At 38.6% G+C, this 12,197-nt stretch overlaps 1 protein-coding gene across 16 annotated transcripts in view; it reads right to left on the bottom strand.

Moving 5' to 3' along the window:
* The window catches only part of LOC142493013 (sodium/calcium exchanger 1), a 498,730-nt gene that overhangs the window by 63,544 nt on the left and 422,989 nt on the right, over nt 1–12,197 (bottom strand). For 8 of the 16 annotated variants that reach the window (XM_075596382.1, XM_075596383.1, XM_075596384.1 and 5 more), the window contains 4 exons: nt 9,191–9,297; nt 5,729–5,749; nt 2,608–2,625; nt 2,479–2,493 (listed from right to left, as the gene is read on the bottom strand). In XM_075596382.1, coding sequence (XP_075452497.1) covers nt 2,479–2,493; nt 2,608–2,625; nt 5,729–5,749; nt 9,191–9,297 — 161 coding nt within the window. Of the gene's footprint in view, nt 1–2,478; nt 2,494–2,607; nt 2,626–5,728; nt 5,750–8,664; nt 8,769–9,190; nt 9,298–12,197 lie in introns of all 16 variants that reach the window. The other 8 variants (XM_075596393.1, XM_075596395.1, XM_075596388.1 and 5 more) reach the window with 7 other exon arrangements.

Raw genomic sequence — 12,197 nt, 5'->3', positions numbered from 1 at the left:
TAGTATGACACGGCATGGACACCAGTGGTCAAAGTGTGATGCTACCAGGAAATATGGACAATCGTTGCTTTTTTATTTTTTACATCCAGAGTACTCTCATTTCCTTTCCTACAGCAAAAAATCCTGCTTAACATTTTTTGATGTTGAATAAATTTTTTCCCCGATGTTTAATAACGGTAGATCTTTCTTCTTAAAGCAGGCACAGTACTGCCACATAACTCTTTTGTGAAATACGCTCCAGCAGTTATTTTAATTGTATCCACATTTACAGAAAAATGTAGCTGTATTACACGATTCCTCACACCATAGTACTTATGCGATCGATTTCTGCTCTGAATTAACCTTTCCATTGGGTTCAACAGGAAAATCCAATTTATATGGTTTTTTTTTTTTCATTCTTCTGTAACAAAATTAAATACTAATTGTCATGGTAATTTGGGAGATTTGCATTCTTGCTTACAATGGAATGCACTACATTTTTAAAAACAAGTTTCTATAGCAAGTTGAACTCATTCCCTGCAAAAAGGGGCCATTTTAAGTGGCAGACTACTGGGAATTGGCTGTTCATTGGCTGGAAGGCAGCAGGCAACAGCGAACTCAAAGTAGTAGAATTTAAGTTTTCGGTCATTATTATAAACCTTGGCACTACTAATTAGCCAAAAACTGAGCTTCAAGCAGAAATATTTGTTGCTCTTACTTGTAAAATGATGAACCCTATTTCAATACTATGTTTAGACAGCTTAACAGGAAGAATACACATTGTACATGGGCGCCTGAGAAGTGTGTATGGCATAACTGACGCCATCTATTTCTACCATGGCTGTTTAAAACCTTCGACAGCCAAAACATTGCACAAAAGGAGTGTGTTACTTCCAATAGATTTTTAAAAGTCACTTTATTTGGTTTGGGATTTGTAAAAACAGTGAACTTGCTTAGCTGGGTAAAATCTTGTTAAAGTCATAGAGATAACAGTTTTTTTTTTGCACAGGCGGGCAGATGTAAACAATACAGCTTCAGGCTAGATGGTCATTTCCCCTGAAATGTTTAGCAAAGAACATAATAGTTTTACTTGTCTGGCAGATTCTGACTGCCATTACATTGCTGACCTCTTATACTACATTAGCAGCACTGATGTCAATTTGCTACAACATAAAGCCTAGCTCCTGTGAACCTCTGAAATGGAAAATTGTGGGGAAACAATTGAGATTTATGATGGTTCTAATAACAGCTCTTAGCACTGGGAATCGACAAGTCAAATATATGTGGAAATAAGTTATTATATTTGTGCGTTCTGCTTTATGTTATGAGTGCCTAAGCCCTCTTTCTTGCTATTAAACTGCACTCAACCTGCAAACAGTAGACACATGTTTATATTCTGTCACTGGGAACTGTCATTAAAACGTTGAAATAGGTATTTCCTGTGGTGAGCGGGTGCTCTAGATTTTTCTGCAAATGAATCAATGTGAAAGTTACTCAAAGATGCAGTTTGAACGTTGTGTGTTTCCAAGACCACAAAAGTCCTCACTCGATGTGTCCTGGTTTGTTGCTTTTACTATGTCACTCTTGCTTACTTATTGCTCATGAAAGTCCCTTTTTACGAGAATTATTTTGCATTTGTTATAGCCACATGCACTTACTACCATTTTAACACTTCTGATTGGCTGCCAATACTCGATCCGTGTCAGTCATTGGAAAGGAAAGAAGATGTTGATGTGTTATCCACAATAAAAGAAAAATATCATTCTAGCAAAAGTTTGGAGTACACTGAATATTTCTAAATAATGTCTTATTTGTCAAGTTTATGTTGTTATGGGATGTGTATGGATTTTTTTTTACATGTTCTTGTATAGTGCTGCTAGTTTTGACATAGCGCTTTACAGAGACATTTTACAGGCACAGGTTCCTGCCCCATGGAGCTTACAATCTATATTTTTTGGTGCCTGAGGCACAGGGAGATAAACGTGACTTGCCCAAGGTCACAAGGAGTCGACACCAGGTTCCCTTGCTTCAAACTCAGTGCCAGTCAGTGTCTTTACTCACTAAGCCGCTCCTTCTCCCATACGACACAAATACAAATAGTTGGGCTAAAATCTAAATTTTTGGGGCTAATAGTTTACAAAAAATAAAAAGTATTATTTTTATGCAAAACGCTGCTTCTTGCAACTATGATCCATAACACATTTCTATTTATATAAGATAACCAAAAATGGAATCACTGGATCCTACTTGTCTCCGTTTTACCTTGTACACAGTTATGGTGACGGTGAGATGGTGAAAAAGTGATAAAGAAGCATGCAAAGGAAAATAGCCGGTCTCTGAAAATGATATTTTATATCAAAATCCCACAATGTTATATTTACAAATCACACGTGAGGTTAACAGTGTAAAGCAACGCATAAACATTGGTGGTAACACAAGTACTTAATTGCAGTGTGTGTGTTAGGAAAACCTCACACTAGTAGATGCCATGTAACTTACCGTGTAACATTTTTCCTTTATTGAAAAAGATTAAAAAAAAAAATAATAGTAATGAGATTTTTACAAAACAAAGTACACCTTCATCAGAAAAGGAGGATTTACCAAATAATGAATGGAAAGGAGACATACCTGTGATCGTGAAGTCACCTAAAATATACACAAGAGACAAAAAGAGAGAATACAAAATAGCATTAGTAGTTCACTTTATTGCAGAGAAGTTCAGTCACAAGTATGCGTAAAATGGGAGAAAGCCAAAGTGAATGGGGTCCCGTTCTAATACATATTGTAGCACATTGCTGACTCACCCTATTTGTAATTCCTTTCAAACTCTAAAGTCACTAACAGAAACATTAGGTCATTGCCACTTACTCTGCAACCTTGCTGTAATCTGCAATATTTCTCAAGTTGCAACATTAATAAACCTATATACAATTTGAGGCTCCCATTGATCCGGCCGGCTAAGGCGTTTATATTTCAAGATTTTTATGCATACAGTACGTTTGAAGGGACCAGCTTTGCCTGTGAGTGCTGGGACACAGGGTGCTAGGATTTCAGGTGCACAAGGTAACATACAACAAAGTCGCTGTGTAAGTGGCACTGCAGCTTAACCTGGACATGTGTGACAACTCCTTAGCAACATGCTTAAATGCAATATCAATTTGGATAGCAAACGCCCCTGTGCTGTATCAGATTTACCAGCCATCTGTTACCTTGTTTTTGAATATTGAGCATCTTGCCACAACATCAAAGTATTTTGTATACCAAAAAATTATGTGTTTTTTTTTTTTTTACTCCAAGCTGGAACAATACATAAAAAACATCAATCACTGACTATTTACTCTGTAGACTATTTACTCAACTTTTTATCTTTCTGCTATTACGGTTTGCTTCCGTTGCAAAGAATGTAAGCTAAAAAAAAGCAGCTGACCATAAAAGGGTCATTGAACAGAGCAACAGGGGCTCTACAGTCCTTAAAATTATACTCGTCTCCCTTTGTTTTTTCTTTGACTATTTATTAAGCACTGCAGTATCAAGTTAACGTGGGTTGCAGACAGGGCCGGTTTGATGGCACTGCCATTATAGAGACCCTGCGCGCTTCCCCACAACAATGAAACTGATTGCCGGGGGAGAGCGAGGGGCCTCTGTAACTGTCTCTTACCTTGTCTGGCGGCATCTCCTCCTGCAGGGTCACGTTATCATGGCGTCACAATGTCACAAGACGTTGCGTTGCAATGACAATGTGAAGTCACATGGTGCCGCAACGTCCCGACACTGCGTCCTCTGAGGAGATGATGCGCTGGACATGGTAAGAGGCCTCGCAAATGTACCAGCCGGCCCTGGTTGCGGAGGTACTCTTGCCAGAATTGCGTCAATTAATACAACTCTATATAATCTGTTGCAAACCGCATCATACCTTGTGCAGCACATCTGGTTTTGTTCAGGTGACTCCATTTTAAACGTTACAAACAGTAGGACTTGCACAACTATTATTATAGTGTTGTATTGCGAGTCACCCTTGCACTGACATAACGGTAACGCGACTACACAATGATAAAAACCTAGCGGGTTCACTTGAGAATCCAAGAATGCAGATCATTATTGTATCCTTGAAAGTTGTATGGCGTATGGACCTTACCTTACCGTGGTTATTGGTTCTTTTTGAGCCTTTGTAAAGTAGAATTACTATCCAAGTGGACTGGTTTCCTGGGACACCAGAACTCAAGTTAAGATGCCAAACATTGTAATGGTACTTTCTTAGTACACCGATTTGGGCTTTGGCCAAATCATGGGTTTCAAAACATAACACATATATTGGATTGACAGTTACAGCACCAGAAGTCAGGCCACCGAACATTGGTGAACAAAAATGGTGCCATTGACACAGTTGCCAAAAGATAAAATGGTTTCTATTATTTCACAATTGACTTAGCAGAAAATTCAGGGGGATATGTATCAAGTGTCACAAACTCTAGCCAAAAAAAAGCGCAATTGTTTCCACTGCGTGACAACGTTTTAATGGGCTTTGCTCCCCTATCTGCCCCACATTGCTCTACTGTAAATTAGCATTGTCGGGAGTGGTCACCGGAGGAGTTCGATGAGGATAGAGTCTGTGCAATATTATAACGAGATTGATCAAATGTTGCAACTAGAACTGGTACAGCTTTCGTCTCTTTGCACCAAATTATTCCACCAGGTTTAGGTGTTGTTAATCTCTGCTCCAAAAAGATCTGCGCCAAATGTAAGAAGCAAGATTCATACATATGGAGCTGGCGCTAATTGTTGCAGATGTAAATATTTGCAATGTGTTTTAGAACAAATGACACCGTTTTTAATACACGTGCCCCTGGGTTTCAGAATATGAATTTCCTATGTCGGTTGCTCCTCTTTTATGTCAAACTGGTGTTTTATCCTGTTTTAGCATATGAACAGATCTACGTTTCTTTCCATTTATGGATTTAACCATTAAAGCAGCAGAACAAGAGGCATTGCATTTGTAATTTTTTTATTATTACAGGATTGAAGCTGGGGGTCGCTGGCGCTAAACTGCGTTAATTTCAGCTCCGGGAAACCCCCTGCTTCCAGAGATACTTCCATACGGGTACCGGTATCCCTGTGAATTTTAAATGTCCTGGTCATGCTGGCCAATAGGAAGCTGCAATGGATGATGTCACAGTATCCTCTTAGCCCGTGTGACACAGTACATTTAAAGCCGCCATTATGTTAGGCACACAGTTTCTCTGACTGCAGAGATACCGGTACCCGTACGGAGGTAAGTATCTGTAGAAGCAGGCGTCCCCAGAGCTGAAATTAACACAGCAGCTTCAGAGACCCACTGCTTCAATCTTGTAATAATAATAATACAAATTAAAAAAATATAATATATATATATCCTGCCTAATTGGCATTTTGTTCTTCAAAATACTAATAGGGTAATTCTAATATTGTCTGATGCTTCTGTTGTAAAAAATCCTCACTGACTGCAATGGGGTTTGTCAACAGGAAAACGGCTCGGACTTCGCATCAGAGCACTGCATACAGAATAAGGCCCTAAATGCTAACAAAAACCTGAGCTAACACATTAACATTTCCATTGCACTTTCAAAATAATATTTAAGCAGAAAGTAATACCCACACAGTAAAAACTAAACGTGAAACAAAGCAAACACCACTTTTCCAGGAAGACAAGGGAAATTGGAAAAGTGAAAAAGAAATACAAAAAAAAAAAAAGAAATAAAATGAAAATGCTTACCAAGCTCATTTAACAACAGGGCTGCGAAGGAAACACATAGGAGACAGACACAGGATAAGAAACACAAATGAATAGTGAAAATGAAAGATGTCCACAGAAAGAAGCTCAGGCAAATTTGGAAGGCAATAATGCCCGTTAAATTGTTGAAGGAGATGTATTTGTATTGCTGGTTAAGAATCAGGTGTAGAACTGGGTTCCTATTTAAACTCATTTTTTTCTTCCTCTTTATCCAAACAACTTTGCTAAAACGTGTAATTTTTTGAAAACAGGGTGCAAATTTAGAAATCGCAGAATCTTTCTGACGAAAAAGAATATTACTGGCGGTATGCGTGCTAATTTTTTGTTTTACGTGTTTGAACCTTTTGGTTTTCTAATTAATAGGTGGGGAAGCCTTTCAAAGATAGCAGTGGCTTTACGTTTAAAAAAAAGTTCAACATACTCGTCACTGCCTTCTGGAGCTCATCAGAAAAATTACAGTAACAAAATTCTGCGCCAAAATACTGTTCCCCTACTCATAGTAGTGAAAGGGAGTTAAGGGAGGAAATCTTATAACACAAATGTCTTTCCCTATGTATAGTACTTTAATGTCTCTTTCTTTATAGCTTTTGTAAAAATTCAAAGGGAAAAAAAACAAACCCTAATTAAAATGTGTAATCCTGTGCATTTTTGTTTGTGTTTTTAAAGATAACAAACAGAATACTAAACTTCAAGGGTTCACTTCTAATTATTTTTTAAATATCCCCGTTTTATGTATGAGCGCATCATGGCCAATAAAGATTCTTCATAATTATAAAATCCTTATATTTGTAACAGTAAATTTGAATTGCAATATTGTCAGACAAAATATTATATATATAAATAAAAAGATAGGGCCATATATTGCAACCCATAACACAAGGTGTCTCTAATTGGGTATCATCTCAGCCTCCTTTCGCCCACTATACTGTGTTATGGTTCTAATGCAAATGAACAACCTGGTGTGTTTTATTACATAGCCACATTTCTCTTGGCAATATGTTTGCAAAATGATTGCAATCATTATTATTCATGTTCACTAATTAAGAAGCTTTTGTATCAGACCTAAAGAACTGCAAAATAATGTTTAACCAAGAATGTACTAATGGGATAATTTGTCATTTTTTTGGTTGGGGGGGCCCGGGGGTGGGGGAATTGAAGTAAAAAGCCACCCCGCTGATTATATTTCATGTCACATCGTTTGACATATCTGTGTTAGGCTTAATTATGCAAACTAATGACTTGGCTTAAAGTAGGTAATGTCCTGGTTAAATAATTTTACACCTGATAAAACAGAGGCCAGGTGAAGGCATTGATCAAGTGACAAATGCCATATTGACAGTTCAGTTTAGATGAGCAATTTATTTTCGTGGACGTTATGGTGTGGCTTTTATACCTAAGCTATTATCACGAAGCTAATAAATACCTCGTTTCTAAATTGGTCCTCTGAGTCTGATGCAAGATTATGCTCGAGTGCGACGAACACATGTATTTTTTTTACAACGTAAAATTGGTTTCTTTTAACGCTAATTAATAAACTAATTTTGAAGCGTGCAAAGTGGCAAGTTTATTTCAGGAAGTTAAATTGTCATTAACTACATGCAGAGGAGGCTGTATTGTGAGCAATCAAGGGGAATTAGTAACTTTGGGGGTTGGGGTGTCAGGGGTGGCCGACTCCAGTCCTCAAATGCCACCAACAGGTCAGGTTTTAAGGCTATCCCTGCTTCAGCACAGATGGCTCAATCAACAACTGAGCCACCTGTGCTGAATAGGAATATCCTGAAAACCTGACCTGTTGGTGGCCCTTGAGGACTGGAGGTTGCCACCCCTGAGGTAAGTAGTCCCCAGGACTAATGTGTAAATACGTTTAGTTATTAACCATGCACATGCAAGCTTCCATTAGTGAGCTCTAGTTACTGGCGGATATTCCATTTCCAACACGGCAATTGTAACCAATGTGGCACATATTGCAATGCACGGTGGTCTGAATCGCTTCTCCGTGCTACTGCCTCATAGTATTTGGTGATCGCACACTGAAAAACCTAGCACTTGCTAGTGTTAAAATATTTACTAGAAGCGGCCGTGTCATGTACTTTACAAAATGGCTCAAAGGCAGAAAAAGTAGCAGTGCTGAACCCTATCAGAGCTATTGTGCTCCGACGGATCACAGAACTATGGGCATTTTCCTCTGCAGAGCATAAACTGCAGGCATCAAATCTCCATTTGTACAGACTATCAACTGAAGGCAGATGGGATATTTGCAGCCTGGCATCAGCAGTCTGTCAATGCATTATGCTTTCCACAGCTCTGTCGCCAACCTCGGTAAATACAGAAGCTGCAGTACTGATGGGCAATAGCATTATCTACTTTATCATTTATCTACAGCACAACAGGTTAAGCAGGTGGTACTGCTTCCTAATCTTCCGACCATGGTAGTGTGCATGGAAATATCCCTGAATCTGCCAAATATGCTATTTAGGCCGCACCTAATATAGCAAACTAGGATGTTTATTTCTTCATGGCAGGATGAGCACAAAAGGGGGCTGACCTAGGAACTTCAAAAGAAAGATGTAGGGCCAGATTTACTAAGCAATGCTATGCCACAAGACGCCTTCCTGTGCCGACACCCTGTTCACTTGAAGTGAATGGGCCATAAGTGGTCTTCCTGCTCCGGAAGATGACATGGCACAGCACTGCTTAGTGAATATGAGCTATAATATCAACAGAAAGCCATGTTCAACTGGGCTTGTTTAGAGCACTAGATGAGAGGGTAAACAAAGAGCTGGCTAAGCTTCGCAGAAGGCATTGCATAGATTTCAGAGGCTAAGCAAGAGGAGAGAGCAAGTGTGAGAGTAGGGAGTCACATAAAGAATAGGATATTTTTTTGTCTTGCTGATTTGTCTTATACTGTACTCTCACACCTTTCATTCCTCTTCGTATCCAGATTGGTTCTTGAAGCACAAGGTAGAAATTGGACTCTTTGTCATACTCCTCTCTGTCAAGTATTTTAAGGGTAATGAACTTCCTGTGGGGACACAAGACAAAGGGAAATGGATGGTTGGAGTCACACACGCATGCTTTTTAAGTTCAAGTACGCCTAATGGTTATCATGACGTTATGAATAGCGGGAGCTGCACACATCAATTTAAGTATGAAGTAGGGTAATGCCATTACTTGCAATAAGTCTACACTTTTATCTGGACAAAGCCTTCAGTGTATCAAGTTGTAAAACATGAGATCAGGAATTTTCATTAAACAGAGTATCTAAATAATGATATTTCAAGTCTACTGGAGGACCTGTCTTTTGTCATGCTAAGGCTACTGCCCTGTCACATACATAAATGGATGTGTGCATCGGAGTCAATGGTTTGAACAAGGCAAGGCATCCAAGTGTGAGAAGTCAGACGTAGCAGCGGTTAGGGCTTAGCCTCGGTGCATATCCCCCACCTTTCTTCTCACTCATCTCCACCAGACGGGGTTCCCCAATCTCAAGGAAGAAGGTCTTGTTTTTCTCATATTCCTCATCATCAATTATTTTCACTGATATGGTTTTGCTGCAAGAAGAGAATGACAGATTGAAGGACAGAAGCACAGAGCAAAAGGAGGGGGGGAAAACAGAACATGCAGGAACAGACTGTGCAGCTAAACAAGTGTATGCAGCTGGAGAGCGCAGGAGAAATTAGAAAGCGTTCCGCAGAAGAAAGGCAGAGAAAAGAGAGACAACCGAAAATTTTTATACTGTACGTCGTTTGAAAGAAATGAAGTCATGGTTAAACTGCAAGAAAATTGCATGTGAAATTAAACAGTGAAAATATTACAGTACACGTGTATTCTGTTTCATGTGAATAAAGTCATTTGTCTTCATTACATTAGTTGAATAAAAATGTTAAGGACACTCATAATTGCAGGTGTCAGTTTTCTGGCTCCATAATGTCTGTCCTGTTTATTTAAAACATTTTCAGAAAGTATAAGGATGACAGGAGGGGGGGGGGGGGTACGGAAAAGAAAAAGGGGTGGGAAGGGGTGGGGGGCAGAGGAGGCATGGTGCAGTTCATATATACATTTCCATTGATCATGTAGGTCCTGTACCATACAGTTAATACACTACATCAACTCCGATACAGGGTCTTCATACAAGATTATATTTGTGCTCATCAGAAATACACGAGTAAGATCATTACAAAGAAATAGGTGAAGCCTTTTCAAACACATTTACAGTTATAATCAGGACACGACATAGTGTAAGGTCTCTCCGGGAAGCCAAATCCCACAAAATGTATCAAAAGATCCATTCAGTAAACTTGTGGAATGATCCCTGGAATGAACCTCTCTCCATTTCTTCTAAACCATAGTCACAGGGAGAGGTTCCTCCTGGAGTCCAGTAATTTGCTACAGGGCATCTAGTGGCTGATATCTCAAATTACTGGAAACAGGAGGAACTGTTGACTATGATTTTGCAAAAATGGAGAGACGTTCATCTCATGGAACGTCTCACAAGATTGCTGAATGGATCCCTTTTTTTAAAAAAAATCAAATACAAAATATTCTGCATTACTATTGTTGCTCTATGTTTTTTTTTTTAATAGATAATGAAGCACACAAGTACAGTAGATGCCAGGGCCATGTATGATGTAGATGGGGAGATGCCTTGATTATAGGGCTTCAAGACCTGCTTTATAAAATATTATACAGCAAAGACACGAGTGAGTTACGATTACATGATTACATGGTGGGGAAAAAAAATATTTATAGCAACTCTGAATGGGTAAATGCACCTCTATCATGGTCCATTTATGTCATGTGCATTTCAGCTTTGCTATTGAATTCATTCTATAATGGAATTTAAAAGCAACCCTTTTGGGAAGATTCACAGTTTAGGAACCAATTACAGCCTGTAGTTGACAAGTATTATTGAACCAAACCGGTGTTGGAGAACTCTGCAAGTCTCTGCTTTTAGCACATAGACATTCAATAAACAAGCTTTGAAGATGTCTTACATGAAGTGTCCAACAGTTCCAGTCTTTAAGGGTAACAACAAGGTAAATCAGCCTATCTCTATTACGTGCACACACATACAGTACATACGTCTGTGTCTGTATATTTAATTTTATATATATATATATTTAAAACAAACATATAATAACTGCGCTTCTCCATGTAAAGAGCATGCAGCTAGTGAAGGAAATGGCCATACAAATGTGCAAAACAGAAAGTGAATCCCTGCGCTTCTCCCTTTGGGATAACAATCAATGGGGAATATATATATATGGTGTAAATACCTATAAGAAAAAAGGAGGCTTTTGGTATACATCCTTTGATCAAATAATATATATATATATACAGCTCAACCCTGTTATAACGCGATCCGTTACAGCGCGAACCCGCTTATAACGCGATGCAAGCGTGGCTCCCAATTTTCGTATTTATGAATACTTTACAACACGATTATTGGTATCTTAAATACTTTATTGTACAATGCATACAATTGTACATTATTTCTAACGTAATCCGCTTATCGCGCGGTGATTCTTTGGACCCCAAGCACAGTGTTATAAAGGGGTTGAGCTGTGTATATATATATATATATATATATATATATATATGAGAGAGAGAAAAAGCAGTACTCCACTGAGAGAAATGTCTTGCCTAGGTGCACTATGTAAAATGAGGTAATACAAAAATAGAATAATTAAATCACTCACAGGTCTATAAAAGTCGCTAAAATAAGTTAAATAGAAAAATTTGGGGTGGGGAGGGCAATTGTGTGCAGTCAGTGTTGGGAGAGGCTGCAGTAAAATAAGGTGTAAAGGGGGAAAGGGAGGTTTAAGTGTGCAAGCTAACAAGCATGGGATCATAATGTGGTCAAATAAGCTCACTGTTTGTTGTCTTGTGTAGAAGAGTTTGCAGTAGATCCAGTCCCCAGTCCACCTCTAGTCAAACTATAGTCTAACTATATATTCTCACTTAAAGATTATCACTTTAAAATGCAGCATTCTTAAGATGCTAACGCTAAACCCTGCTAATGCTTCCCTTAAAGTGGTGTTACATTAATACATCTATATATACACACAAACACGTGAGTTAGCGCTCAAAAGGACAAAAACAAAGATCAAACTTGTGTTACATGATATTGAAACATAGAACTAACTAAGGTACTCTATTTTTCGTGCTTGCCATTTCTATTGGCAATTCCACTTGGCATTAGAGTAATGAACCACACTACAGCTGGGAGAAACTAAAGCAACTAAATGAACTGGCAGCTTTTCCCCAGATAATACACTAAAACTGGCAATTTAAGACATAAAAGTGGCTAATTATTTAGCTATTGCCTATTATGCAGCAAACATCGTGTACGTCAGGCATCTCTTCCCTAATAATGTTCTGGCCAATAAACAACCCACCACATTGTCATCTGAAGCTGACAGTCTGGAGAGGTTAAAGAAAACCCTTGATC

Source organism: Ascaphus truei, chromosome 4 (assembly GCF_040206685.1).
Source record: "Ascaphus truei isolate aAscTru1 chromosome 4, aAscTru1.hap1, whole genome shotgun sequence".
Classification (NCBI taxonomy): Eukaryota; Metazoa; Chordata; class Amphibia; order Anura; family Ascaphidae; genus Ascaphus; species Ascaphus truei.
Note: the sequence above shows the minus strand (reverse complement) of the source record. Positions and strands in the feature narration are given on the sequence as shown.